Genomic DNA, 27,848 nt, shown 5'->3' with positions numbered 1-27,848 from the left:
CTATGAAGAAATACGACATCATAAAATCTGTACACAAATGAAAAGTTGAATTAATTTGCAATCAAATGCACCATTGTTCAACTAAACACACAAGTGGTACTACTCTGCTTCTGCTAATGTTTCAGCATTACAATTGTCATGGTCCCCGAGGCTTTTTATCCGGTGTCACTTCAATAATACTTTATTTAACTTGAGTCTTTAGCAATGCAAACAGGTCAACACATCAGCAGACAACTTTTAGCGTGTTGGCATGCTAGCATTTGCTAATTAGCATGCTAACGCTGACTGCCAGCATGCTAATTAGCGCTAAACACAAAGTTCAGCTGAGGCTGATCAGAGTGGTATTAGTGTTTTAGGTATTTGGTCATAAATAATTGGACGAATTCAAATTGTGACCTGATGGTTGCGCCAGATAAAAAGTTAAGGAATCAACAACACAATTCATTTTCTGGTGAATATCAGAATCAGAAACCATTTAATTGCCAAGTATGTTTACACATACAAGGAATGTCTGGCAGAAGGTGCATGACATTTAATATTTAACAATAAACATAAATCAGAGTGCAATAAAAGGGAGCATGAATATTTACAATTAGAACTACAAAATATAAAAATTTAAGTTAAAATTAAATTAAAATAAAGTACACGGAATGAAGTGATTATGTGACAAGTGTAAACTAAAGTGGTAAGTGTATTAAAATGAGGTGTGGAGGGATGTGCAGGGGAGTGAATGGTAGGAAATTGTCTGGGGGTGACAGAGTCGGAGTCAGTCAGTGGGGGACCCGGGCTCTGTGGATGAGCCCGACTGCTGATCGGAAAAAACTGTTTGTGTGGCGGGAGGTCTTGGTCCTGATGGAGCTCAGCCTCCTGCCAGAGGGGAGGGACTCAAACAAGTTATATCCGCATGTTATATGTGCCACACATTTCATCCAATAGTTGTTCTGATGATATTATTATCAAAGCCACAGGAAAATTCAGAGGATCACGAAAAGTCATTAGGATACAGTTTTCCGGGGACAAAGTAAAATGGAAAACCAATAAGTAGTTAAGACTGGTGGACCAACCCAACATCTCCCTCCCTAGAGGGAGTGAGGATTTGGCAGCTACTAATAACAAACAATTAATTGTAATTATTCTCTAATTACTCATCTTTTCAATGAGAATACATCTAAAATAGTTCCAACTACCTGGTAATGTAAACATATTTCAGGCATATAACAAAATAATCTGTTAAAAATAATAATTTGTCTGATGGTTTTCCCACAAAAAACAAGAGCATCAGTTTAAATTGACCAAACTAGCTTCCAAACTAGTTGAGGTCATAAAATAACCCTGAACATCTGAAACTCAGATTTGAGGTGAATACAGGGACACTTTACACCTTCAGCAGATGAATTTAAAAACATTGTTTTTTAATCCGATGCATGTTCCATCGAACGATACAATTACATTTTTGAGTGAACAGGGGCTTTAAGTTCCATCTACCTGGCAACCCAAACACATCTGACGCATTACACTCACAACCATTACCCGAGCCTCCACACCTGTAACATCTGGACGCCACCGCTCCTCGAGGAAATCCAGTCTCCCCAATCTCCGCCCGGAGTGCCGAGAGTTGACGCGACAGATCTGCCTCCATCTGCTGCACTTTGGCAGAGGAGGAAACTCTGTACGCGTCAAACATGGCTCAGGAACTGTGGAATCCCCCAAAAAGAATGCACTTTCTTAAGCCTGTGCCAAATCTCTGCCTCCTAGTGCTGACTTGTTGTGGTGTATCCATGGAGACGAACGTTTCCCAGTCTCTCATCTGGACTCAGTGACTGCTTTTGATCTGTAGAGGGCTCTAACGGTTCACTGGAGTACTTCGGTTAGATTATGGTGCCAATGTTTGGCTCTGTCGATACCACTTAAACTTACATTTTTTTAATATACAGCACATTATACAAACATATGATGATGCACCAGTTATTGAGCGGCACCTACCTCAGCAATCATGCATTAAAAAAACCTTGACTTAATCTCAGCGGGCCCATTCCTCTTGGATACAGTGGGTGATTGGCTCTTAGCCCATGATGCGATTACCCAATAGCAAATCGTCTCCTTGGTGCCTGCAGAGTCAAATCTGCAGCTGTGCAATTCCTCTAGAGACGGAAATAAAACAAAAAAGGCAGATCAAACAAACTCCAGATTTTCAGTGGTTCTTTAAGCTTTATTTACATGCACCATCTCTGATACAGCCAAGATAGGAATTGGAATTACAACTGGCAATGTCAACTTGGTGTCTCTTGTTTTTGTAGGAGCAAGAGGAATAAAAGGAATTTGAATATTGGCAGTGAGAGTTACTCAAAGTTAATGTAAAAACAAAACAAAAAAAAAGAGAAAAAATGAGCTTCAAGTTGGTATAAAATCCTTCATGTGAAGCTAGAAAAATTATATTTGGAAGCACACAAAAATAAGCGAGTGGGATTCAATATTTCCGTGACATTTAGATTTTCTCAACAACTCAAAAAAGAAGGACACCACTTCAGGCACAAATTGCCATCTGTGGTGGTCAAAATGTTTAATAACTAAAAAAAGTGGTGCCGTTACAGAGCTCTACCACACCTCATTTGGAAGAAGAAAAAAAAAAAAAAGCACAAAATATGTACATGTGGCAAAGAAAATAAATAAATCATTTAAAAAGACAAATTCAATGAAAATTGACACTTTCCAGCAGATATAGATGAAAAAAAAAAAAAACAGTTCATCCTGCCATTCCTACAAAACTGTGCCGATGTTAATTATTGTTGTTGCCCTTATAGCACTGCTTCCTAATAACTATACACTTTATGCCCTCTTAATTCCACTTAATTAAATGCAGAAGTAGTTTGGCAATATATAAATAATGTGGTTGTTTCTTTCTCAAATGGAAAAATGTCTGTAAGATACTACACAACCTCCTCTCACAGGGTTGGAAACACTATTTGACCCAGCACCTGCTATAGTGCTGATAACAACGGGGAGGCTACTGATGCTGCTCCATCTGCAGCCACTCCCTGCTATGTTCTCTTTCATAGCACCAAGAACTCCTTCAAATTAACAAACACCAAAATATCGAAGTCGGATGCCGTCAAGTCTCTCAGGGTGGCTATTTTAAATCCAAATAGTCGTACGTGTTCACTAATGTAAATGTGTCAACTAGAGCTACTAAACACGGTCCTTAACTCGGTCCTAAACTCTGTTTACAGAGCGGTACGTCCAACATTGCAGTAAGAGGAGGAGGAGGAGGAGGAGGAGGAGGAGGAGGAGGAGGAGGAGGAGGAGGGGGGAGATGGTGAAAAGGGATCTGCAGCAGAAACACCATATTATCAAGACTTCAGTAATGCACCTCTTCAGAAGGAACAGAATTCACAGTTATGTCACTAAAATCACGGGGGGTAAAATTCTCCAAGTAAAAATAAAACATTACATACAAAATCCACACAATGTAGATCAGTTCACATCCTGAAAACATATTAACCTCTACAGATTGATATTTGGTGACTCTGTGCATCAATGGGGGGGAGGGGGGGGGCGGGGATTTAACATTTAGCCGTTGAAAAAAAAAATTGAAAAAAGCTAGTCAAGTATCCTCCACTGGAACGTAATAGTGTAACATTCTCTACAGCTTTTTCTGTAAACAGGCTGTCAATCACAACAGGCTGACAGCTGGTTTGGCAAAAACGTTTCAGGTTCAGGTATGAAAGGGTGTGAAAGCAGGGTGAAAACATAATTCAGCTTCAGTTTTATGTATCACTTTGTGACACTGCATGAGTGATTCCCTGAGACTAACACGAGTTGATGCTTTTCATATAGTTTTTAACAAAATGTCCTGTACTTCCAGTCAATACTGTTGTTCACAGCGCCCAGGCATTGATCTTTTTAAAAGATTTTTTTTTTCTCCTCTTCTGTGAAGACACCGTTGTGTGTCTCGGACACTTAAAATACAGTACCAAACTGAATGCCTCACGTTAAAAATAATGGGGGAAGAAAGACTACATGAATACACCGTTACATACTTTCTTCCCTCTAGTTGTACGACGGAGGACAATTAATCCAATTTACATTTCCCCACCCGACTTTTTAGTTTTAACCCCATGCTCAGCTCTGACTGAGCTCCTCAGCTTGGCACCCAGCTGTGAGGGGAGGTCTGTTTAGAACTGGAGAAGCTTCCTGGATTCCTGTTGGCATTCTGGGCGGAGGTGAGGCGAGAATCGAAGCTGAGGTCCAGGCAGTCCGCGTCCATCAGTTCATTGCGGATGATGGAGTCCATGTCGCTCTCAAGACTGTCGAACACATCGAGGTCCAGATCGGCGGGGAAGCGGTCCTGGCCGGACAAACCAGAGCCGAGCTGCATAGAGGCGTTCTTGCTGGGAGACTTCAGGTGTGGCGGCTTGACGTCGGCGGGGCCGGCGTCTTTGTCAGGGGTTGACAAGCCAGCTTGCCAACCAGGCACTGAAGAGCTTTGGGCCTCGCTGGCGGGGTTCACCGATGTGTGGTCTTTGCGGAGCAGCATGGCGTTTCGGCGGGAGTTCTGCAGGGCGATGGCGGTGCTGGCCTGCGACATCAGCGGGTCGGACTGGGTTAGCATGACGTTGCCGGGGCTGTGGGAGTCAAGGTTGAGCAGGTCCTGCAGGGTCTGGTGGTCGCTGAAGTGCGAGATGCAGGAGAAGGTGGTCTGCTTGTTTTCCTGGATGGTCTGCATGGGCGACTGCCGCAGGCTCGTGATGGACGGCGGGCTGAAAAGAGGGTTGGGCCCGTAGCTGCCGGCGGGGCTACCCAGACTGCTCCCCGAGCAGCTGAAGGTAAACACTGAGCTCCCCTGACCGTCGTCAACGGTTTCTTCCTCTCCAGGAGGAGGCTGCTGGGATGCCGTCAGGCTGATATTGTCTAAAAGGTCGTCCATCAGGTTGTCAGAGAGACCGTCGTTGAGGTTCATGGTGCCCGCCAGGTCAGAGAGCACCGTGGGCCCCGTGGACGGGGACATGCTGCTGGGGCTGGAGTACAGCATCGGGGAGAGGGGAGAGTCGTCATCCGGCACCTCGTCTAGCTCCAGGTTGGCCAGGATCGGGGACAGGCGGCCGCTGAGGGTGCTGGCGTTGGAATTGGTCCGGGAGCGGAAGTCTGTCCAGGCGTCCAGCTCGTCGCTGCTACGGGAGGTGGGACTTCCTGTCCATTTGGAGAGGCTGGAGGAGCTCTCCGAGCTGCCTTCTTGAGCTGCCATCAGAGAGGCTTTCTTCTTGGTGGCACGGCCTCGGGCTCCTTTGATGTACTTGCTGTTATCCATAGATACGGCCCGTCGGCGGGGAGCTTTGCCTCCTTTTCCACCTTCTGGGTTGACCATCCACCAGGAGCTTTTCCCCGTTCCTTCATTCTGGACTTTCACAAAACGACTATGGAGGGACAGATTATGTCGGATGGAATTCTGCAATAAAAAGAAATAAAAAACAATTAAATAAACGTCCATGTGGAGCTAGTGAGAGCTAACGGAAATGTGCCTCAACATACTTGGTCACTAAAGTGGATTCTGATATGAAATTATACATCCCGACAATACAAATCCAAGGGGGCAGCTGCGGGATCAGAGTTTTGTAAACAAGTTTCGCCACGTTTTATACATTTTATTTGGAGGTAAAACGGAGAGAGAGTGAACCTGAACCATCAATCCCTATTTTTACCGGAAAACTTTTCACAACTACGGCAAGTACAGTAAGTCAAAGTTTGTCCGTGAACCGTGATGGATGCTTAGAAGAAAAGTTAATTTCATGACCTTGGAAAAAAACAATCGGATCACAAGGTCCATTTAGTGTCCGCTGTGGAGCTTCCAATCCAACCACACAAGCTTCCTCAGCCGATGGATTTTGCACAGTGGTCATGGCATTGTGGATGTTCGACTTTGAATACATTTTAAATTAAAATTAACTTTCAATCCCCGCTTTAAGCCCACATGAACAAGAAGTTCAGAAAATGTAACATCTACAACTCCATAAAAACTGAGCGTCTGCTGAAGAAGATTGTGCAACACCCATGAAAGATCCAGAACAGCTACTGAATGGACCATGTAGTGTTTAGATAGTCATTTGACATATTCACCTTTGTTTTCGCTACCAAATAACTAACATTTTTATGGCAATGTCAACATGCTCCCAGAATTCAACAAATAACTTGGAGTACAATTATATTAATAATATAGACAGGATAAAGAAAACTACCAAAAAGGTGCAGGTAACACAATAAATAATCTTTCAAGATATATCTGGTCTTTCTGTGGGCCTGTCAGTGTGTAGTATGAAGTTTGTGATGAAAAATGGTAAGATATGATTTGGGGTACTAACTATTACTACTAACTATTTAGGCCTCTTAAAATCTTTCAAATGAAACAGTCAGCGAAAGGAAAATCCCTCTTTGGTTGAATTGCTCACAACAGACACTACTAAAAATGTTGGCAACCTCTGCCCTGGAGAGAGAAAATTAAAACTTTGAAACCCATAAAAAAAAAGGTTTTTGATCCCAACCATTACAACCAAGTACTGTGAACAATACTGCAGTGACTTCTAAGAAACACATCTTCTTTGCACCTCACACTCTGACCCATTTCTGGCTCTAAAAGGTCTACAGGATTTCCCCGGAGATGTTCCCGACCATGTACAAAATTAAACAGCTGGAGCCTGCTGATGCAGAAGAAGAAATATCTGCAGTCCAAAGGCTAACTTCACTGACAGAGGGTCCAGCATAATTCTCTTAAGCTTGAATTAACTTGACTAAACCGGGGTCCTATTTAAAACCATCTCTCGGAAGATTAAACTAATCAAACACTAAAGAAGCTCAACGCATGCAAACTACAGCTACACAACTGCGTAGCAGCTGTGAGGGAAGTTCCTCTCCAGCTTTGTGACCACAGAGATTGCAGAGGAGCTTTGGCCGCAGTTGGCCCCTAAATGCAATGAGTCAATGACCCACTGACATCAAACTTCCAGCCAAGCTTGCTCTCAAGCCAATTAAAGGATTAGGTCAACTGGCAAACACTTTCATCACTTACAACAACAAAGCACATGTGACACAGAAATAAAACTTCAGGTACCACATTGCTCTTTTCTGTCTTGTTTCCACCCACCACAAGTTAGCTGACCACTCAGAATTAACCAAAGATCTCCCAATTAGCTTAAAGCACTGACCTAAAAAAAATAATGCAAGGCAGTGCGTTTCTGTAATTTTCTTCCCGTTAACAAAACCCACGAAAAGACTCAAACTAAAAGCGGCACGCTGGTCGATTCTTTGGTACTTCCCCACACAGTGGCACTCAGCCACCATGTGTTCCTACTGAAGGCATATCTTAAAAGACATTGTTCAACATTTTGGGAAATACTTTGTCGAGAGTTAGTCGAGTAGATCCACATCACTCCACCAAATAATAAATGTAAATATGAAGCTGCAGCCAGCAGCCGGTTAGCTTTGCACAAAGACTAGAAACAGCCATCTTTGCTCTGTCCAGCACTTTCAAAGCTCACTAAACATTTGGTAGTTTGTGTCTTCAATCTGTACAAAATGAAAAAGTGTAAAATTGCCACATTGTGAACCAAGCAAAGCTAGTTGTTCCCCCATTTCCAGTTTTTCGAGCTAGCTAGGCTAAACAAACCGGCAATTGGTAGTTTTCCCGCCAAAATGTCAAACTATTCCTTTAACACACTTTAGTTTCTAGGAAATGTTGCCACTTTTCTCGCTTCATATTTTTAGGTTTTTAACTGTTGGTCACCTTTTACAACTGGGATCGTCAATTTTCACTATTTTCCAACATTTGGTAGACTAAACAATCAATTGTTTCACTAAAACCATAGTAGTGTGATGATTTATTGATAGTGAAAATAATCGATACTCTCAGGATTTGAATAGCGACAAGTTCTATCTAATCAAAATATATGTTTGTTCATTGATGTTTACCTTAAGAACGGCCTCAAATGATGCCTAATATCACATGCGTCAACTGAGCCTGAACAGCTTCAGTCTGTAAAGGCTCAAATTGACAGAGTTTATCTTTTAAAAATAAGTCATTAGCAACACAGGTGACACAATAAAAGCACCACCTGTCCTGTTCAGTCGAATGCAATCCAATAAAACAGCCCTGCAATAAACAAATAAACCTTTGTGACACTTTGATTTTGGTTGAGCATGAGGGTTTTCATTCAACTCTGTGGTCTTTTATAAGGCCGTAAATTGTACTGTTGCTGTATTAGATAGTATTATATATTACAGCCGGTGGATAAAAGAGCAGCTACATTTGCAATAGAACACAGAACAGAATAAAACATGGCCCACGACCTCAAAAATGTCTTTAGAATTCAATAGACTCTGTGATGCAAAATGTTATAACCTGTACAAAAGGCATTCCTTATATTACAGGAATGTTGAATTTGAATACGTCATGCTAGACAGGCGATGCTTTTATTTTGTCCATCGCCTGTATACAGGTAGTTCATGTTTGCTGTGGACTGCACACAACACAACAGTCCTGCTACATGCTGAAGAGTAAAACGATCAAAGCTACCAGGTTCTGGAGAGAAAGATCCAGTGGATGTTACTGCATCTTCAAAGCTCCGGCGACGTGCTGCATTTTCTGAACGCGGCACAGGTAGGTAGATACAGTAAGAGCCGTGCAGCATTTCAAAAAGATAAATCACAAAGAGCAACTTCTGCCTGCCCCTCCCCCATGCAGTCACAGCAGCTCTGCAGCACCCTTTGAGCAGAGCCTCGTTCTGAGCGGGGACTGGAGCAATGCCAGTTTAGCTGGAGCCAGATCCAAAGAGAAACACTGAGCTTCTCTCACACTGCTACACATTGACCTACATAATTTATAGTCAGCTGATTGATTCTTGTGGCCGGGGCCACGTGAAAAAGAAGACAGTGTGGCACACAGCGGTGTAGTGGGGGTCGAGCCTCTGGCTGCTCGTCTGTATATTTTTGTTTGGATTCACAACAGCGAGGAGATTTAACCTCGTGTTGGAGCTGCACACAAAGGTAGTCATTGAAGCTGGCGTGGAGAAGTGTGACCGGTCTGGATTTACGACCTCTCGGTCCCAACCCTCAACCCGCTGAGGACATTCCGTTTCTGCACACAGCCCCTCATGCAGATGAACACCCTTTTAGGCTGATTGCTGAATGTCACAGCTAAAAAGCATCTCCCAGGAAATGCTGATGTCAGCACTTCTTCTGAAACCATAACATTAACCCTTTCCTCTGCAAGAACAATATCTGCCCCTGAACGCATCTAGTGGCAAAACAAGAATAGAACAGAAACAGCTTTTTTTAAGAAAAAGACAAGAAAAAGGTTTTACGATTTTGTTTCTGCACAAAATAACGCAGATTTCTACTAATTTAAAGACCACCAACTGTCTCTCGGTTCCAATGACGTTTTTTGGTTGCTGATAAACTTTGAAGATTTCTCACTTTTCATGTCCCATACTGCTTTGTTTTCGTAAAACGGTGTGCATTAGAGTTTAAATAAAGAACGAATTATGGTTAAAAAAGCAAACAGTTACTCCAACACTTATGCCGTGTTCACACCAAAAGAGTTGCGAAATATTCGTGCGAGTAGATTACATGTTAAGTCAATGCACAGACACGATAGATAGGGCGGCGCGATAGAGGCGTTGCGAATATTCGCAAATCCGGTTTTCCGCTGGCGTTGAAATATTTCAACTCCAGCAAATAATTCGCCCGACGCGGAGTTGCGAAAGCCAATTGGCGTTGAGAAGCTCCGTCCGTCGTCACCGAATCAAACTGCTGCTGGTCCGCTGAAGTAGTGCTGGAAGCGGCTTCATTCAGATGCTCGTCCTGGAGGAGTTGGAGCTGTGTGCGACTACGGATAATATTATGAACCCAGACACGGAGGCGTTTGACGTTCCGGCGTGTGTGGGACTTCCTCAACAAGTATAAAGCAGAACTAGCGGTTTTAATGGTGAATGGCGGAAATAGTAAATGTTTTCACAGACACAGAGATAAGCCCCACCCCCTTTCCGCAGCAAATGGCTATGAAAAAGCGAAATTAACCACATAAAGTCGAGCGAGTAAACTCAAGCGAAAAAGCGTTGCGAAAATTTGCAGCTCTTTTGGTGTGAACACAGCATTAGACCGTTATTTATTTTATTTATAAAGATGGACACATAATATTTTGCCCCGGAAGTTACATATTCACTCAAACGCTTCCTGCGATACATGAGTGTATCCGCCAAATGAATAATATGCTGATTACCAGAGTCGAATGTAACAAGCATCCAAAACATGAATGAAAACCGCCTGCCACTAATCTTGCGTATTAACTAACCAGTTGATTCTTTGCAGATTAATCAGTTATTAGCATCAATGCACTGCTATTGTATTATGCCCCAGCAACATGTCCCATCACCATGTTGAGCTTTACAATCTTGACCGTTGCTGTGATTTATCCATTAAGAAAGTCACAGAAAAAAAAATGAATCTGCCTGCATCCCACATCTCACAGTTGTGCAGGATTACAGACCTATTTCCAGAGTTTTGCAACCCCCCTAACCCATCTAAAATCCTGCAAAGCTCAAAGCTTTCACCAGACTTGATTCCATGACAGATGAATTGGTTTTCCAGGCCGAACTAATCCTTAAAATCAAACAGAAGCTGGGCCCCGCTGGAGCTTGTAAGACCCCGTGCTGCAGTGTGTCTGAAAGTGAAATCAACTTTGCATTGCCTGTTCTGAGTCTTGACTTTCATATGCACTACCTCGTTGGCGTGCGCTCTGATTTGGTTTTAGGTGCAGAACTAAATGCCGTGTGTCGTTTAATGCACACACATTACAACTGAAGCCTTACATTTTGACAGACATATGGGTCGTTATTCACCATGTGCTTGTCAGGCAGTCCCACATTCCATATTTTCCTGCTGCTTATGTATAGGCCTTACAATAAAACCTAAAAGCATCCTTGGTGCCTGCACATACACCTGTGTTTACACCCACCTCCTCCCTCTCTACAATAACCATGGCTGTGTGTCTTTACATGACCACAGAGTGGTCTTTGTTATGATGTCAGCGCCAACATGTCACCGCTCACCTTCCAGCCAGCAGAGCTATTGCTGTCGCCTTTGTCCTTGAAATATGGCACAGACCTCACCATCCAGTCATAGATTTGGGACAAGGTCAGTCTGTTCTCGGGGGAGCTCTCGATGGCTTGCGTAATGAGGTCTGCATAGGAGTAGTTGCCCCAGGCGTTCCTGCGGGCAGAGGACTTCCTCAGCTGCTGGGAGGCAGAGCCGCCCAGAGCCGCGGCGGGGGTCTGCGCCGAGGAAGGCGAACCATCGGAGGCCTCCTCCTTGCAGGGGCTGCGCTGGACCGCCACGGGCTGGGAGACGGAGCTGCCGCTGCTCGACACGCGAGACTTAGCACCACTGCCGCCGGCTATCTGAGCGTCGCCGCTCTCTGCGCCGCCACCCTCGTGCTCATCGTCCTCTTCTTCGGGGATTACGTCAGTGTCATTTGTTCCGGGCTTGTCCGCGGCGGACTCCGGACGCGGCAGGGGCCAAGTGCAGGACCGCGGCCGCTTCTGGGGCTCGAAATCCGGGTCTATCTCCACGTTCAAGGAGGACTCGTCGCCGTAGCGCGGCGCCTCAGCCATGTTAGTCGCAATATCTCGGTTGCTGCACAAAGGGTTATAAAATCATTCGGGTCGCATTCCATCAATGTTGTGTGCAGGCTTGAGAGACACTTTATTTACTATGCGCGGTACGCAAGCGTCCAGCCCGCAGCCTGGTCCCCAGCACGTGTCCGTCTCTCTGTCCCTCCCGCAAGGCGTCTATCCGCAGCACACGGGCCGGCATTAACATAGCATTGCCTCTTCTCGTGCACGGCCCACACCCTGGCCAACACGCATTGCAATATCAAGAAACGCGCGGGGAAGAGTCGGCGGAGGGTCTTCTTTTACACGCGCCCGCGTCCTGCGCCGCGAGCCCGCAAGCGTACATGCCAAAGAAAAAAAACTTAGCCTAATGCCACCACATTGGTGTTATCAGTCCGCACACAGCTGCCATCTTGACCGTTTCCCTTCCCCAAGTTCTTTATCATCCGCGCAGAGAGCTGCCCGTCGCCTGTGCGCTGCGCTGCTGTCCAGAAACCATCAAGGCGGTGATTGCTTGCTCAAGGCCCTGCAGCTTTCTTTAAAGAAAAAAAGGGGGCGGTGGGTGGGCACTACTGGAGAAATGTGGCGTGGCTCAAATCCGCCCTAGCTCTAGGAACATAACGATGCAGTCTCGCCGCACGTCTCCGGCATGACGAACAGACCTGCGCGGCGTCCTCCGGGTGGCCAGCAGCCCGCAGACTCTCTCCACTGCAAACCGGTCCGGGATAGAGAAGGAAACGCTCACGCGCCGGCCCCCCTGGACGGCACTGGAGTTAAAGTGACAGTGTGGAGATGTCCGCAGGCCAGTGACATCACTTAGTGTATTTGTGTGTGCGCGTGTGTGGGTGCATGCGCGCGCACACGTTCATATGACCGGAGGATTTTAAGAAGACAGTGAAAAGCTGAAGTAGTCTCCTGTTATTTCACTTAAATAATACATTAATGAAGACGACAAATAATACCATTTACCAGTCTTGGTTTTTGAATTACAAAGCAGGAAGAGTTTGTGCAACATTAGCTCCAAAGTCTGGAATATTAATGTTGTTGCAAGATGGAAGTGGCAACAAAGACCATAACCATGATGTATAGAAAAAAAACTGAAGGCATTCAGTTTATATATTACATTATTTTTATATATAATTTTATTTATCTCCCACAGCTTGTTTCAAGGTTTCCCCACATTACCAGGAGTAACATTACAGTGGATAAATACTGCATCCTATATATGTATCTATTAATCTATTAAATTAAAATCATAAAAATTGATCCATTTACTGCAAGATGTATGCTGTACTGTATACTCCAACCAGGCTGCTAAACCCATACATTACCATACATACTGCCCTGGTTGTAACATAAATAATAAAGTAGTGCAACATTTTAAATATAAATAATGAAAAAGTGCCATACATTTGTCATAAATGGCATTCGATGTAAACTGACAATTTTATTTATATTTGACGACTTTATATCAGATTTCTTTTAACAGAATTTGGGTTAAATTAATTAAATACAGAGTACTTTGTGTCGCAGTTAACCCAACTGACAGTGGACTGTTGTTGCACGTTAAAATATAAACATTACTTTAAGTTATATAATTCACAGTTGAAGGCAGTTATACCCTCCAACACAAACGGCTTTGAAAAGGTCTTACGATTTTGTTTCCACTAAATTTAATACCACCACCGTCTGTCGGTTCCAATAACGTTTGTTTGCAGCAGATGAAGTTGTAAAATTTCTCACTTTCACATCCCACACTGCTTTTTTGTTTTTGTAAGACAGTATTAATATAGTATTTATGTAAAAAGGCAAACAGTTAACCTTTAACCAACTCCATGCGTAACCAACCGTTGATTGAATCATTTATGAAGACGAATACATGATATTGTGCCCTGGTAGTAATATATTAACAAAAACGCTTCTCGAGGTACCTGTTGCATTTTCTTTTTTATCCACCAAATGAAAATGCTGATAACTGGAGTCAAATGTTATTGTGCGGTGGATCATGAGAAAGGCCAACGCCTCAAGAACACGGTCCTCATAAATCATCAGAAATAAACGCAGCTTTAAATCTCTGCATCAATCTGCATTCAGGCTCGCATTAGAATCATAAACAACTCATTGATATGCATTTTATTTTTCAAAAGCGACCAGATTAAAATGTATATAAACAACATGACCTTTTCACTGAAGGACAAAAGAGACTAAAATTATTTAAACTGAAATCTGTGCAAGGTTTTTTATATATATATATATATATATATATATATATATATATATATATATATATATATATATATAATAAAAAAAAAAGTTAAAAGCAATATGACACCATAAAGTGTATAATAAAAATGATCCGGAATGTGCAATGTCACAAAGTCATAGAAGGCTTGAAGATTTAAATAAATATTCTCTGTACAACATTTGCACACATGCTGTCGAGCAGTCCCGCTGGGTTGGTGCTGGATGAGATGAGCAGGAGAAGTGTTCCCTTCTTTCGGGTGAGAGGAGTCCAGTTTATGGAGGTTGTGTAACGCGGTCCACTTTCCAACAATGTTACACCTCTGATTTAGCGCTTCGGTCTCCCTCCAACCAATATTCTTCTGTCTGCATCTCTGTGAGGCGAGACACAGTCCTCTGGAAGGCGAACATCTCCTCTTCTCCACTGAAGATGGACAGACTGCTGGCTTCGTCCTGTTCAACAGGTAGGACAGTTAAACAGTTGAGTGACACTCCGGCTGCTAAATTCTTCTGGTAAAGTGCACTTCCTCAAATCAATCAGCTGGCGCTTCATGAGCAAACATTGGACAGAAAAATCACCTTATAATGCAGTCGTTACACACATTTATTCTTTATCTTTACATTTTTAAATGTCTGGTGTGTTCATGTTTACACATGCTTTATTAATTTGTTTTGAAGCTCATATTGATGTTTTTTCTGACCGTATAAAAGTTGTATTTTTATTCCCATTTGTCTGTTTATTAGTTATTTAACAGAAAATCCCCCAAACTCGTTTAGAGACTTCGATGAAATTTGGTGTGAAAGAAAATTTGTGGATTTATAGTTTTCTTAAAATATACATTTTTAAAGATTTCTTTTGTAAATAACATATTTACTTGAAATTATCAGACCCATGTACCCCACTATTGTTCATCACTATATTTATTCTAATGCAAACCCAAAATTAGATGCAGTATAAAAATGACAGACTGAATTCCATTATTTAAGTATATTTAGAGGAGGGCTTACTTGATTTAAGACAGAATAAGTAAAGGCTAAAGTAGCGGCTAAGACGGTTTTCAACTGACTGACTAACTTTCAGCCATGTGTTAAGCTCCAGCCTCAGTCGGCTTAATCATCTACTTGACGACGAAAAGTCCACACCCAACAGGGAAAACAGGTTTAGAAAACAAGAGTCGCAGTGTTCACCCTCTTCAGGCCCAGATCGTCCATCAGAATGTGGCTCTCGTCGTGGGAGTGATCCCCGTGGTGCACGAACAGATCATCCAGTGGATGATCTGCAAGAATCACCACCCGCACCTTCAACGAGACACACTGATTACAAAACTCCCGAACAAATGGCCACGGTTTGGTGTGTCAGTGAAGGTCAGGCGTGGATGCAAATGACGCGGTATACCTTGTGGTCGTAGAAGGCATCCACGAGCGTTATGAGCCGCCGGGCTTGAGTTTTCTTGTTCAGCGTCAGCAGAGGAACGTGTCGAATAAAGACGGTGTCAAACAGACTGGATATCTCCAGGTAGTCACTGGCCCCTAAAGGCTAAAACATTTACAGTAATTTACAATGAAATTAAGCCTAATAAAAGCAGGCTACAGTGGTTTAACTTGCTGAGTGATGAGTTAATAAACCCACACTTTGTCTGAAAAGGCTTGTTCACTAGAAAACCTGTAGCTTTAAGTCTTTGTATTCATTTGTCCTTTTCTTGGGATTGCTTCAGCCGCTAAAGAGCTACTTGTGAGTCAATCATTTAAAAACACAAACAACACCTTTTCAAACCCGTTTAACTTTGTTTTAAATCCAGGTTAGGTTCCCTGTGTTGCAAAAGACACCAAATAGGCTGAAATACAAGGAAAGATCATAAACCATAAATCTGTATTTTTCCATTTCATGAAATGGTGCCGCAGTTACAATATCACATACAATGCGATCAGGACATAGCTTCAGTATATAGTACGTGACGCTACCACATAGTGTGGATTTTTGACTGAAGCGTACAGAGTCAAAAATATTTTAAGGCAACATCAGATTTTTAATAACAACTCTTTAAAAGCCATAAAGCTTGATTGCGTCACAGAATGTAGTAGCAATCCAGTTTGATGCGAAAAAGACATTTGTACATTTTCACCATCAATCTGAAATCTGAAGACACACATGCATTGAAAATTATGCGTTTGACATGCAGAACCATCTTCAACACTTTATGGAGGAACATGTAAATGTATACGGGCACATGTGTACGTTTTCACCAATCGATCTGAAATTCCAAGGAAAAGCTAAATGGTTTTGTCCATTATAAACACTGCTTTGATCCTCATGTTCACATGCCTTTTTTTTATTTTTAAGATGGGGCTTTTCATGCATATAATTGATAGTGAAAGTGGAGAGAGAGCGTAGAGGAATGACATGCAGCTAACGGTCCAGCCAGCAGGGAATCAAAACAGACTTTCACTGCTCAAGGCATGTCAAGGCCTGTGGGATGCCTCCTAACCCCTCAGCTATCAGGTCGCCCAACAGGGAACTCCCTTTTTAATAATGGACATTCCATACAACAATAACATGCAGAAAATTGAGTGCAATTGTGAACAATGTGAGCTGTTGCTGATTGGTGCGATAAAGAATGCAAAACCAAGCAAAAGGTGGTGGTAAACAAACATCATTTTAGCGTTTATGCACTGAAATACTTCGAAAGACTTCAAAAGAAGTCAAGAATGATGCATATTTATGTCACAATTGTGTCATTGTATCCATCGCATATCATCTGTATTAAAAAAAACGTAAAAGTCAGAGAGACTTACTCTGTCACACAGCTCTTCAAACGTGCAGTCTGCAATGGTCCCACATGCTTTGTTCAGACGGACTTTCCTGTTATTAACGTTCATAACTCTTGGTCGCGTTACTGTGGAAAAGAACAGTAAGTAAGCTCACCATGTGATATTAAAGAGTGTACTTTCTGGGGTAATACATATAGAGTGACAACCACATTACAGCTGTAGAATTAAGTAAAATGTCCTTACTGTCATTTTGCTTAAAAGCCAGCTCATCAAACATCTTGTCGAGCGTTGCTTCCACATCCGGCTCACTGGAGCTGCAGTAAACGCAACATTAAAAACACTAAAACATGCATGTAAAATAAAGATGAAGATATATAATATAAAGAAAAAAAGTAGTATTAAGGTAACAAATGAAAACACAATACAGAGGTTGATCTTTCAAAGTTCAGAGGTTGTAATTACAGGTAAATAAAGGAAAAAACAACGTAATGTGTCTTGGCTTAAAAGCCAGCTCATCAAACATCTTGTTGAGCGTTGCTTCCACATCTGGCTCACTGGAGCTGCAGTAAACACGACATTAAAAACACTAAAACATGCATACAACAGATCAAAATATAGCTCGAAATGAGCGACTACATGGATTTCTTACAGGAAGTAGAGTTTTCCAGCAGATGGTCTGTTCCTTCTGCGGTAATCTATCCCAGAATCCAGGCGGAGAGTTTGGCAATATTTCTGCATGCGAGAGAGAGACAATTATCAACCGGTGCATTTAAAATTAAAAATCTGATTTATATCTCCTTTCTTACCTGCAACACAGCAATAAACGGCACAAAGTTGACTCTCTGCAGCCCGTTTTTATACAAGTCTGAGGGGAAAGAATGGAATTTAAACAAATTTGCCATCTCTAAAAACTAAATATTGTCAACAGTCTTTATATAACATTAAGTTATTAAAACATATGCATTGAAAATAGTGTGTAGGAACAACATACATTTAAATCATAAGGAATTAACTGCATCCAATCAAAGTTGTGTTAACATGCTCAGGACATCCAAAGGAATCTGGACGGACACTTAGTCGGTCTGAGGTAATGAGGGAAAAAGTGGTATCTTGACATACTGATTCAAGGTTTTTACCAAAAGGCAAAAAACATTGAGATCAGTTGTGACCAAAATGTGCGCAAATAAACACTGGAAAATCTGCTAAAATAGACAATAAACTGCTTTCTAATCGGCAGTAGACAAGTGTGCCCTTCTGGTTTTGATCTGTTTCCATCACTGACTATTGGAGCTGGGGCCGATAAATACTTCTGACTACTGCAGTCATTTGTTCCAAGAATTAAGGACGAACGTAACCTTTCCCACTGAAGACAAAAGCCAGATGTTAGTGGGTGTAAGTGTTTTTTTTGTCGAGTGGGAAACAGGTTAAAGTCAAGAACAGTTTCTGAAGGTATTTGGCCGGACAGAACTCATATTCAGAATATGTTGTTACTTACCGACAGGGGGGCGATTAGAAGTGGCCACAACAACAACACCGTTCAGAAACAGATTCTCAAAGAGCTGCTTGAGGATCATGGCATCAGCGATATCAGTCACCTGAAATGTGTGTTACAAATAAATTAACTTTGGGTAAAGCACAGAGAAATACTGTCGGACTTCTTTAAATGTCTCTGTCCTGTTGAAATTACCTGAAACTCATCAAAGCACAGAAGACAAGTATCCTCACTGATCTCCTCTGCAACTGGAGCAATGGGGTCGTAGGATTTGGCCATTTTACCCGCTTTCCTCTTCGGCATGCTCTGTTTCAGTCGATGGATCCCTAAAAAAAAAAAAAAAAGAGCAAAAAAGTGTCTTGACTCAGTCAGGTAGGTGTAAGTAAGTGCTTAGTTCAGCAACCACAGTGCTGACTTGTTCTGTTGACTTTAAATAGAGCGTGTTGAGAAAGATTCTTCTCACACCAGTAAAGAAAAGTTCATGTTTAGATCCTCGCAGGCTTTAAAAGCTGACGGCATAGGATGGTGTGGAGGCTTGATTTTCATGATGAATGAAGAGGAGATAGCCAAAAGACCCCCTTTGGTGGCAGCCATTTATGGTGGCATACATTTTATGGTGGCAGCCACTTGGCTACCAAATCAGCTGGATTTACTTAAACCTTTATTTATGATACGTTTCATGTTTGAAAAGCAGCTCAAAGGCTTGAAGAATAACTTGCCCCCTTGTGGCTGTTATAAGCAAATAAAACGATGAACATTAATCGCACCAACAGTAGAAACATAAAGAGTACTCACTTTTATGCACGTCCAACATGAAGCCGTGGAAATGAACCCTCTTCTTCTTTTCCGTCTCAACGTATGAATAAAACATGTCCATCACCATTGTTTTTCCTGTGCCTGAAACAAAAAATAGAGCATGAGACTGAAGGGGGAAACTTTTTTGAAAACATTTTTATTTATTTGTAATCCTGGGGTCCATGTCTCTTACCAACATCCCCGTAGATATAGTAACCTTGTGGAGCCTTCGGTTTTGGGAAAAACTGAAGAAGAAAAAAACAACAGGTTTTGGTGTTACAAATAGACCCCCAAATAAATAAACTTCTAAAGCAGAAGAGAAAACACCTAATTGTCTTGAATTAAGCAAGAAAAATAAATAAATATATGCATAATTCACAGCTAAGTAAGTGAGTTTAGTAAACCAAGTTCTTAACTTGTCATATGCACAATACATTTAGAGAAGCAGTCATTGGCACTCAATATGTACACAAAATAGTTCAAATATAGGAATGAAATAGAATATAATAAAATACAATAACATGTCAAATATTGTCTCCTGTGATAGACTGGCATTGTAATAAAAGTATTTGTCGAATGAGAACCACTTATGACAGGTGATGCACATAAATATATACTATTGTGAAGGTTTATACAAGCTTATCTACAGGTGGTAAAATAAAGATATATAATATAAAGAAAAAAAAGTAGTATTAAGGTAACAAATGAAAACACGATACAGAGGTTGATCTTCCAAAGTTCAGAGGTTGTAATTACAGGTAAATAAAGGAAAAAGATAGATGGCAAAGATAGATGCGCATGTCTCTATAACTCTAGTTTGCTGGTGGAAAATACAATGGGAACTAAATAATACCCCCAGCCCAGGTGCAGTCGTGGTAGCAATAAACTAAAACCATACTCTGCGTTCAAAGTTAATTAGTACAAGAATGAAAGCATCCGTAAATCACTGGGGTGTTTTCTCATGCCTCTACCTTGGAGAAGAAAGACTTTGGCGTGTTGCTGTATCCTCGGAGGGTTTTGTGCAGCTGATCCAGGGTCTGCATCACCGCTTTCTGGTGCTCATCCTCCCGCAGCGACGCGTCTCTGATCAGCCCGTTGTAGTGGTCCAGGGGCCCGCGGAACCCGGCGGGTCTCTCGCCGCTCTCCTCCGACGCCCGTTGAGCTTCCTCCGAGTAACCTTTAATTCAACCACAACAACACACATTAGCTAGCTAGCTAGCTCTCGGAAACTAGACCATCGGCTAACTATTTCGACTCGGTTGCTTATCAACACAACTCACCAAAAACTCGTCTCACCTCGTCTGCACGTGTCTGTCAAAGATTTGAGCAGCTTTCTGGAGGAATAGTGTTTTGTTAAAACACACTTAAAGCCCAGTAGCGCTGAGGGTGACATCTTTACAGACAGTGGTATGTAGCAACCCGCCATCTTGGATTCAAATTCCTTCAACGTAACTTTATAAACAAACACGTAACAAACAGAAGCGCGTGTCCGCGTCGGCCAGCTGGGGGCGAGATTTTATTCAGTCCAAAGATATTTATGATATTAATACACCAACGTTATATGTATTAACACTAACATTGTGTATTATCAAGCACCGGTGTGCCGGTGCGCCGGTTAGACAGCAGGTGTACGTCCAAAACCACGGCCCGCCACTGATATAGACTATACCCACTAGTGTGATAGTGAAATACCCAAATGTATGAAAATGAATGTCCCATGGTGTTAATTTGGGCTAAATATGGAACATATACACTTGTGACCAAGTCATGAAAAAAATACCTAAAAATGACCTATTGTGTTTCGTGTGGCAGGAATAGGGATTGCAGAGAAATAATATATTATTAATATAATATTATAATATTAAGTTGAAATAATATATATATGGTTGCAACTAACCATAAATATTGTAATTTTTGTAATCGTTTTGTTAATTTTCTTTTTAAAGTGATTAAGGCCTGTTACAATTTCCCACAGCTCAAGATGTATTGCTTCAAATGTTGTTTTGCTCTACCAACATTGCAAAACTCAGATAAAATCAGTGTATTATTGTGTGTGACATAAAAGCATGACATCTTCACATCTGAGAAAACAATATTTGGCATGCTTAAAAAAATGACTAATTTGGTTGCTGATGAGCGTTACATCAATCAAAAATAATGAATGAATCAACAAATATCTGCAGTTTGAATAATATATCAAGGGGATACAACTGACTATATAGTTTTGCTTTAATGAGTATGCTGATTATTTTCTTGATGAGTCGTTTTGGATATCAAATAGTTAGTCGTCAGATGTTTTGTTTGGTCCGAGCAACAGTAAAAAAAAATCCAAATATATTTAGTTACCTATCATCGATGACAAAGACGAGCATCAACTCCTGACATTTGGGAGTCAAATATTTGGCATTTATGCTTAATTAAATGATCATTCAATTAACAACAACAGTCGCAGATTATTTTTGTCTTGATCGATTAACCTTCTGATCCTTGAAGCTCTGAATATATAGGACACAAATATTTAACAAATTGAAACCCACTGCAGATATTGAGAAAAAAATCATTAGAATTTTCTCATTAAAATAAAAAAAAATAGGAGAAACTCTGTCCTCAGTCTAATTTTACATCCACAGCACTGAGCAGACAAACAAAACATGGCAGACAAGGCAGGGTGTTACAGGGGCTTACAGGCTTGTTGCCATGACAACAGAGGAGCCCTTCTCTCTCTCTCTCTCTCTCTCTCTCTCTCTCTCTCTCTCTCTCTCTATCTTTAATGCACGCGTGCACACACACCAGCCCCCCCCCCCCCCCTCCTCCACACACACACACACACACACACACACACACACGCACACACATTGTCACTCTCTGTCTGTCTCGGTTGTACACACTCACACACGCACACACACTCACAACACACACGCGCACACACACACACACACACACACATATATATATATATACAGTATTACAGTGGAACCTGCCTTGCTTTGAGATCTGTGCTCAGGAAAAATAGAGGAAACAAGGAGCGTAGGACACTCCACATCTGTTTTGGATGGTGAGTGCCTGCTGATCGGTTATTGTTTGTTTACATTCTGTATCCTTTAGAAGAATCTGCTTAAAATAAGAGACATTTTGGAGGCATGAACCGCTGGTTGCTCATTCTTGCTGCATGGAAGCTGTGCCACATGTTTATTTTCTCGCTGCTTCTTCTTCTTCTTTTTAAAGATTAGGGTGGAAGCTGTCATCGTAATGGTAATTCATGGCTGGGTAGCCATGGTGAAGTCAATTTCCCCCTCCCTCTTGCACTGCTGAATGCATTAGTCTAATGAGATGTCTGCAGCCTATGTGCCCAGCAGCAGCAGCAGCAGCAGCAGCAGCAGCGTTAACCAAAAAGGAGACAAGGGAAACGCCACATACAGCAAGAGCAGGATGGCTTTCCCTTCATTGTTAGGGATTTAGCTTTAAAGTCACCTTTAGGCTCCTGGGATTTAAGACAAAAAGGGCTTGGCTCTTGGGCTTTCACAATAGAAGACAGCAGGTAATAGACACCCCCTCCTCTTTGGGATTTATAGTGTGTTATCAGTGCAGGATGGAGGTGCTGTTTCCTCCACAGCTCATGCATGGCTGCCTTTTGTGTTGTTTGCTTATTATGGTGCTCTGCTAAATGCTGCTCCTCTCACCGCATTGCACAGCTGAGTATTCTGCAGTCTCTTAGTATTTAGATGTTGCTGTTTTGCACCTTTGCCAAGCCATTCTGCTCCCTCTGTGTCTGCTCTAAAATGCTGCTAATGCTGCTCCATAATGTATAGTTGCTGAGGAGGAGGATTACTGTGCAAGGGAAGTGCATGTCTCTTTGCATTTGTCTAGCTTAGAGCCTCAATGGTTGTTTCCTTTGTCTCCAGCTCCAAATGAGTGTACCTGCAGCAACGGCACAGAAATCAGACGGCAACAACAGTGAAATGCAATCAGCTGCAGTGTCTCCCTCCTACCTCCCCAGCCAGTCGGGGAAGATACCGGGCAGGAAGAGAGGGAGACCCCCACTCCGCAATGTCGCCAAGATGGATTTTCCAAATCGTTACCCCGAGTCGCTCCCTCCACTTAAAGTGCCAAAAAAGAGGGGGAGAAAGCCGGGCTTCAAGGTCAGCCACATGAGGGGTGAACTGGGGGGGATGAGCTGTGGTGTATGTGTGTGTGTGTGTGTGTGTGTGTGTGTGTGTGTGTGTGTGTGTGTGTGTGTGTGTGTGTGTGTGTGTGTGTGTGTGTGTGTGTGTGTGTGGATGCAGCGTATTTAAAAATGCATGTGTACACAGAAAGACACAGGCACACCGGCTCCATGCCCTTCACATTTTGTGGGACCCAGAGTGTAACAGAGAAAGACTTAACATGTGTAAGGCTTTCTTCAGCTGTAGCCAAATGATAGGAAAAATATTTGTTGTATGTCAAAAGGAGAAGTTGTTATATACATGGCTGTATTGTCCATTAGACACGTAAAACATAAAATCATGATCTATAGCATGAAATCTACAGTTTTAAATAGATTTGGCGGCCTGATTATTCCACCATCCCTCTCCTTGTACGATTTAATAAATAAATGATATGCCTGAAAAAGACAATGCTATGACTTCTTCTTCTGCAGCTCAAACCCAGGATGGTGATGACACCGTTGGCGATCTCTCCACCCAGCAGCACCCCTGAGCCCGATATGAGCTCCATTCCTCAGGATGCCGCCACCATCCCCCACTCTGCCACGCCCCAGGTGCTTACAGGTAAAACACTCTGAACATCATGTATCAGAATCAATGTCTTTACGATCCGATCCTGATTTGCTTAAAAAGACACATCATTAAGATAATTTAGGTATCTCTTCTCCGCCCAAAACAGTCTGTATCTACATCAACAAGCAGGCCAACACGGGCCCCAACCTGGACAGGAAGAAGATCCAGCAGCTCCCCGATCACTTCGGACCCGACAGGCCGTCTGTGGTGCTGCAGCAGGCAGTCCAAGGCTGCATCGACAGCGCCTTCCAGCAGAAGACAGTGTTCACTCTCCTCACACAAGGCTACGGGGGAGAAAAAATATCAGGTGTTGTACAAAGACCTCCCTCAGGTGTTGCTTTCTATTTGTTCAATAGCTTTTTTGCCCCCACCACATTACCTGAGTGTAAAAACATGCATTAGTCAAGTAGTTTAATGACCTACTTTGTGCATCTAAACTGGGATGTTGTTTTAAAGTGGTTCCCCTGCTTTGCTCCTCCAGCCACATTTGATGGGAAGCAGCACCTTCTCAGCCTCCCCGTGGTGAACAGCATCGACTATGTGCTTCGTTTTCTGAAGAAGCTCTGCCGCAGCTTGCACTGTGAAAACCTCTTCAGCGATCAGCCCATTGCCCAACACAGCGGTGGCTCCTACCAGTCAGATGGTATGTCTAAATCGGTCTTATAGAAGCTTCTACTCTGGTATAAACATATTCTTTGAGTTAATTCAGACTCTTATCTTGTCCGCAGCTGAGACGTCCATGGCGGAGGACTACCATTTAGACCAGTCCGACGGCAAGCGCTACTCCCTGGACCCGGGCGATTCTGCTTTCAGCTCCATAACCTCGTCCTACTCGACAAAGTCCTACGGGTTTCGTTCGTCGCAGCAGTTCTCCAACGGCTCGGCCTCCATGAGCATGTGCAGGCAGTCGTCCGCCAGCCCGAGCACATTCCCAGAGAGCAACAGGACAGGTGAGAAGTCATGGTAAGACAAAACCAAGATTCCTTCGATGTTTCTTTCTTGCGGTGAGGAAGTAAACTTCGTTTCGTTCCTTTGTTCTTCCAGGAGGTTATAGTGCAGCTTCAGAGGCCCAAGACTCCAAACTTCCACCTAATAAGGACCCAACCACCTGGTCTGTGGAAGATGTGGTCTGGTTCATCAGGGATGCGGACCCCCAGGCTCTCGGCCCCCATTCAGACGTCTTTAGGAAACATGTGAGTTTGTTCTCCATTGTGTTCTCAACAGGATGTTTCACTGCTGATCTAATGAACGTCAAGTGGAAATCACCTTGTCTGGTTGGCACGCAAACGTCTTGTTTCTGCTTCCCTCAGGAGATCGACGGAAACGCTTTGCTACTTCTAAAGAGCGACATGATCATGAAGTACCTCGGGCTGAAGCTGGGGCCGGCCTTGAAGCTTTGCTACCACATCGACAAACTAAAGCAGACTAAGTTCTGAAAACCGTCTACCATTTATTTCCCTTCCTTGAATCCAACACTACATTTGAGAACTGTCTTCAGGTCTGTGAGAGAATGGGAAGCGAGTCGGATCCCCAGGAGTGAGATGCATCATATCCTTTTCTGCTGAAAAAGGATAAAAGCAAATGGGTTGCTACTTTTACTTTTTTTACTTTTTGCTCAGAACGAGAGGGCTTATGTGTGAAAGATATGCAGTAAGTGAAGTAAAAATCCAAGAAAGCAACACAAAGAGTGACACATTCAGGTATTACTGTGCGGATATAACTTCATCTTCAGACGTTTGTAACCAACATAAGCATTTTAACATTAGCAGGGTGTGATAAAAAAGTAGAGTAAATGTTAGCTTCTCAAACCAGCAGGTTGTTGTTTTAGGTCTTTGAGTTTTTCTTTCACGGTTAACACACTATAAAAAAGATGGTTGAGCTAGTTTTAAACCTGCAATAACTAACTTTGTTTTACACTTGAGGGCAACGGAAACAAGTTGTGAAAACAACATTGACATATTATCACCTTTTAAATTGACACGGCTTAAGTTTTAGCTAATAGTTGCTTAAAATACACACCAACAGTTATGCAGAAACTCTATCACAAATTTAGTCAAGTGTTTCTGGTCACCTGATGAATGTAAATCCAATTTTAACTCTCTTTTAGCTCTGTTTTGGGTCTCCACCAACTCCAGAGGGAAATATCTGGCTTGTTAGGTGCTAAATGCTCCACGATGTTCACCAGCTAGTCGTATTGTTTATATTTGCTGTTTGGTGCTCAGCAGGTAGTGTACAGGTGTTCAGAGCTTTTTCTCAGAAAACAGTTGCCTGCTGTTCTGGGAAAAATTATGCCATGAGATTAGTGGGAATGAACCAAAATAATCAAATTGGGACCAGGCAGCCAAGAAATGACCCGCTGTAGAGATATGTAAAGCCGAGAGGAGCTGCAGATTCATGTGATAATGCTCTGTTTTACATTCACTGATACATTATTATTATTAAAATAATAATCAAGCTGCTTTAAAGTCTCGAGGAGAGAACCTGAATGTTCAAATCTGGTTAATTTACCACTAAGGGAAACACCTGAAACCCTTCTCTCTTCCCATTGGCTCGCAGACCTGGGTTCTCCAGATGTGAGGACCCTCTTGGTACATTTTGCAGAAGATTTCCATGACGTCACATCGTGAGAATCAAAAATCTCTTACTTACTTACTCTACTTCCGGCACAGATTTTAAAATAAAATCAGATGCAGATGAGATTGTGGAACGCATCCTTCATACACGTTAACATATTGTACTCAGTAAAAGAAGGCCAGTGTAAGAAAGTGGTTGTCTCATAAACCTTCACATATATATGTGTCTGTATACACATATATATACATATAATTCTCACTATAGGATCTCATGTTTACCAAGCTGACAACATATCTATAACTGTGAGAAACATTTATACTACATTGTTTTTTGATTGAGAGAAAATCGTTTTGATACTATTTTTTCACATTACTGTGTAACAAAAAAGTAATGTTCCCATTGGATTCATCTTTATTATAATTTAATATAATAATTAAAAAAATGTAACCGTAACAAAGCATAGCCAAACAATAGAAAGACAGTAGCTCTCTTGTTAGTATATATAAAGAAAAATGAGAGCATTGTGAATGTGATATATTTATAGTTTCAATATGCAAGATTGTTACATACCAATTATCTCCATAGGCTCTTTGTGTATACTCATAAGAATCTCTTTTTAAATGCATATGTTTCTATGTTTTTATCAAGCATCTGTGTTGATAAGGAAGCCTTCAAAACACACTTAAAGCTTAAATGTTACACTGATTAAACGGCCATGTAAATGGATATATAATATAGTATTGCTTTTGTACGCCACTTTTGGTGTACAGTATGCATCCTTTTTTAATCAATTAACCTTTTTAAGTGAATGCTGCTGTAAAGATATTACATGTAAGCCATGCCTAGTGAGATCAAGCTGAGGTGTTTTATTGTGAAAATCACTATGAATAAGAGTTTTAGAGAACGCTGAGCAGATCAGTCCTCTATGCTGGTGCTAAAGTTATCTATGTATTTAACTGTTTGCTTTTGTGTTTGTGAGATGTAAAGGAAATCATATGTGTATACTGTACTGTGAGCATTAAATTAAGAAATCATATACTCAGAGATTTGCGTGAGACTTTTTACTTTTTCTGTTTTTACCTCAATTTAAATGCACCCATAATTGGATGTGGGTCCACACATCTGATAATTATTTTGTCCGGGAGCCTCATCTGTGCTTCACCGCACGTGATTTAACAAAGGTGACCTAAATATGTGGCTCCCAAACAGTGTCCTTCAGGTCCAGGGGACCTTATCAGCCTCTCAAGGGGTCTTTATAAATCAGGAATAGTTTTCCTTCTTTACTGTTTTACTTAATATATTAGAATCACTAGCACCCACATTATATCCTATATAATTCTGGTCAAAGTCACACCTAACAGCAAACCCTCATAGCCCTTTTGACCATATTTTGGTGGCTGGATTGTGTTAGATTGCGTAACATATGATGTGATTTTAATCATGTCTGGATCAAAATGCGCTGGAGACACAAACACATGATCTGCTGGGATTGACCAACTCTGTACATTACATGAACCCATGGTTACTGTGTAACATAAAAACAATTAG

The 27,848-nt window shown here is 42.0% G+C and overlaps 3 protein-coding genes across 3 annotated transcripts; 1 reads left to right on the top strand and 2 right to left on the bottom strand.

Annotated features, from left to right (window-relative positions):
* Nucleotides 1-4,138: 4,138 nt before the first annotated feature.
* On the bottom strand, nt 4,139-11,654 carry foxo3a (forkhead box O3A; the record flags this gene model as incomplete). Its single annotated transcript, XM_079215323.1, has 2 exons — nt 4,139-5,443; nt 11,094-11,654. 2 exons carry the CDS (start codon nt 11,652-11,654, stop codon nt 4,139-4,141), a joined length of 1,866 nt encoding a protein of 621 aa, XP_079071449.1.
* A 2,351-nt stretch (nt 11,655-14,005) lies between these two features.
* On the bottom strand, nt 14,006-20,377 carry afg1la (AFG1 like ATPase a; the record flags this gene model as incomplete). Its single annotated transcript, XM_079216892.1, has 13 exons — nt 14,006-14,348; nt 15,084-15,194; nt 15,292-15,432; nt 16,689-16,789; nt 16,908-16,978; nt 17,314-17,396; nt 17,471-17,529; nt 18,160-18,259; nt 18,352-18,482; nt 18,952-19,053; nt 19,145-19,196; nt 19,923-20,128; nt 20,248-20,377. 13 exons carry the CDS (start codon nt 20,375-20,377, stop codon nt 14,211-14,213), a joined length of 1,425 nt encoding a protein of 474 aa, XP_079073018.1. The 3' UTR covers nt 14,006-14,210.
* A 2,482-nt stretch (nt 20,378-22,859) lies between these two features.
* LOC306743752 (sex comb on midleg-like protein 4) lies at nt 22,860-25,162 on the top strand (the record flags this gene model as incomplete). Its single annotated transcript, XM_079226310.1, has 7 exons — nt 22,860-23,090; nt 23,588-23,717; nt 23,833-24,033; nt 24,208-24,369; nt 24,455-24,676; nt 24,771-24,919; nt 25,037-25,162. The coding sequence occupies 7 exons, from the start codon at nt 22,860-22,862 to the stop codon at nt 25,160-25,162; spliced, it is 1,221 nt and encodes a 406-aa protein (XP_079082436.1).
* Between the last annotated feature and the right edge of the window lie 2,686 nt (nt 25,163-27,848).

The sequence above is a fragment of the Taurulus bubalis genome (genome assembly GCF_910589615.1).
Source record: "Taurulus bubalis genome assembly, chromosome: 1".
In the NCBI taxonomy this organism is placed as follows: Eukaryota; Metazoa; Chordata; class Actinopteri; order Perciformes; family Cottidae; genus Taurulus; species Taurulus bubalis.
Note: the sequence above shows the minus strand (reverse complement) of the source record. Positions and strands in the feature narration are given on the sequence as shown.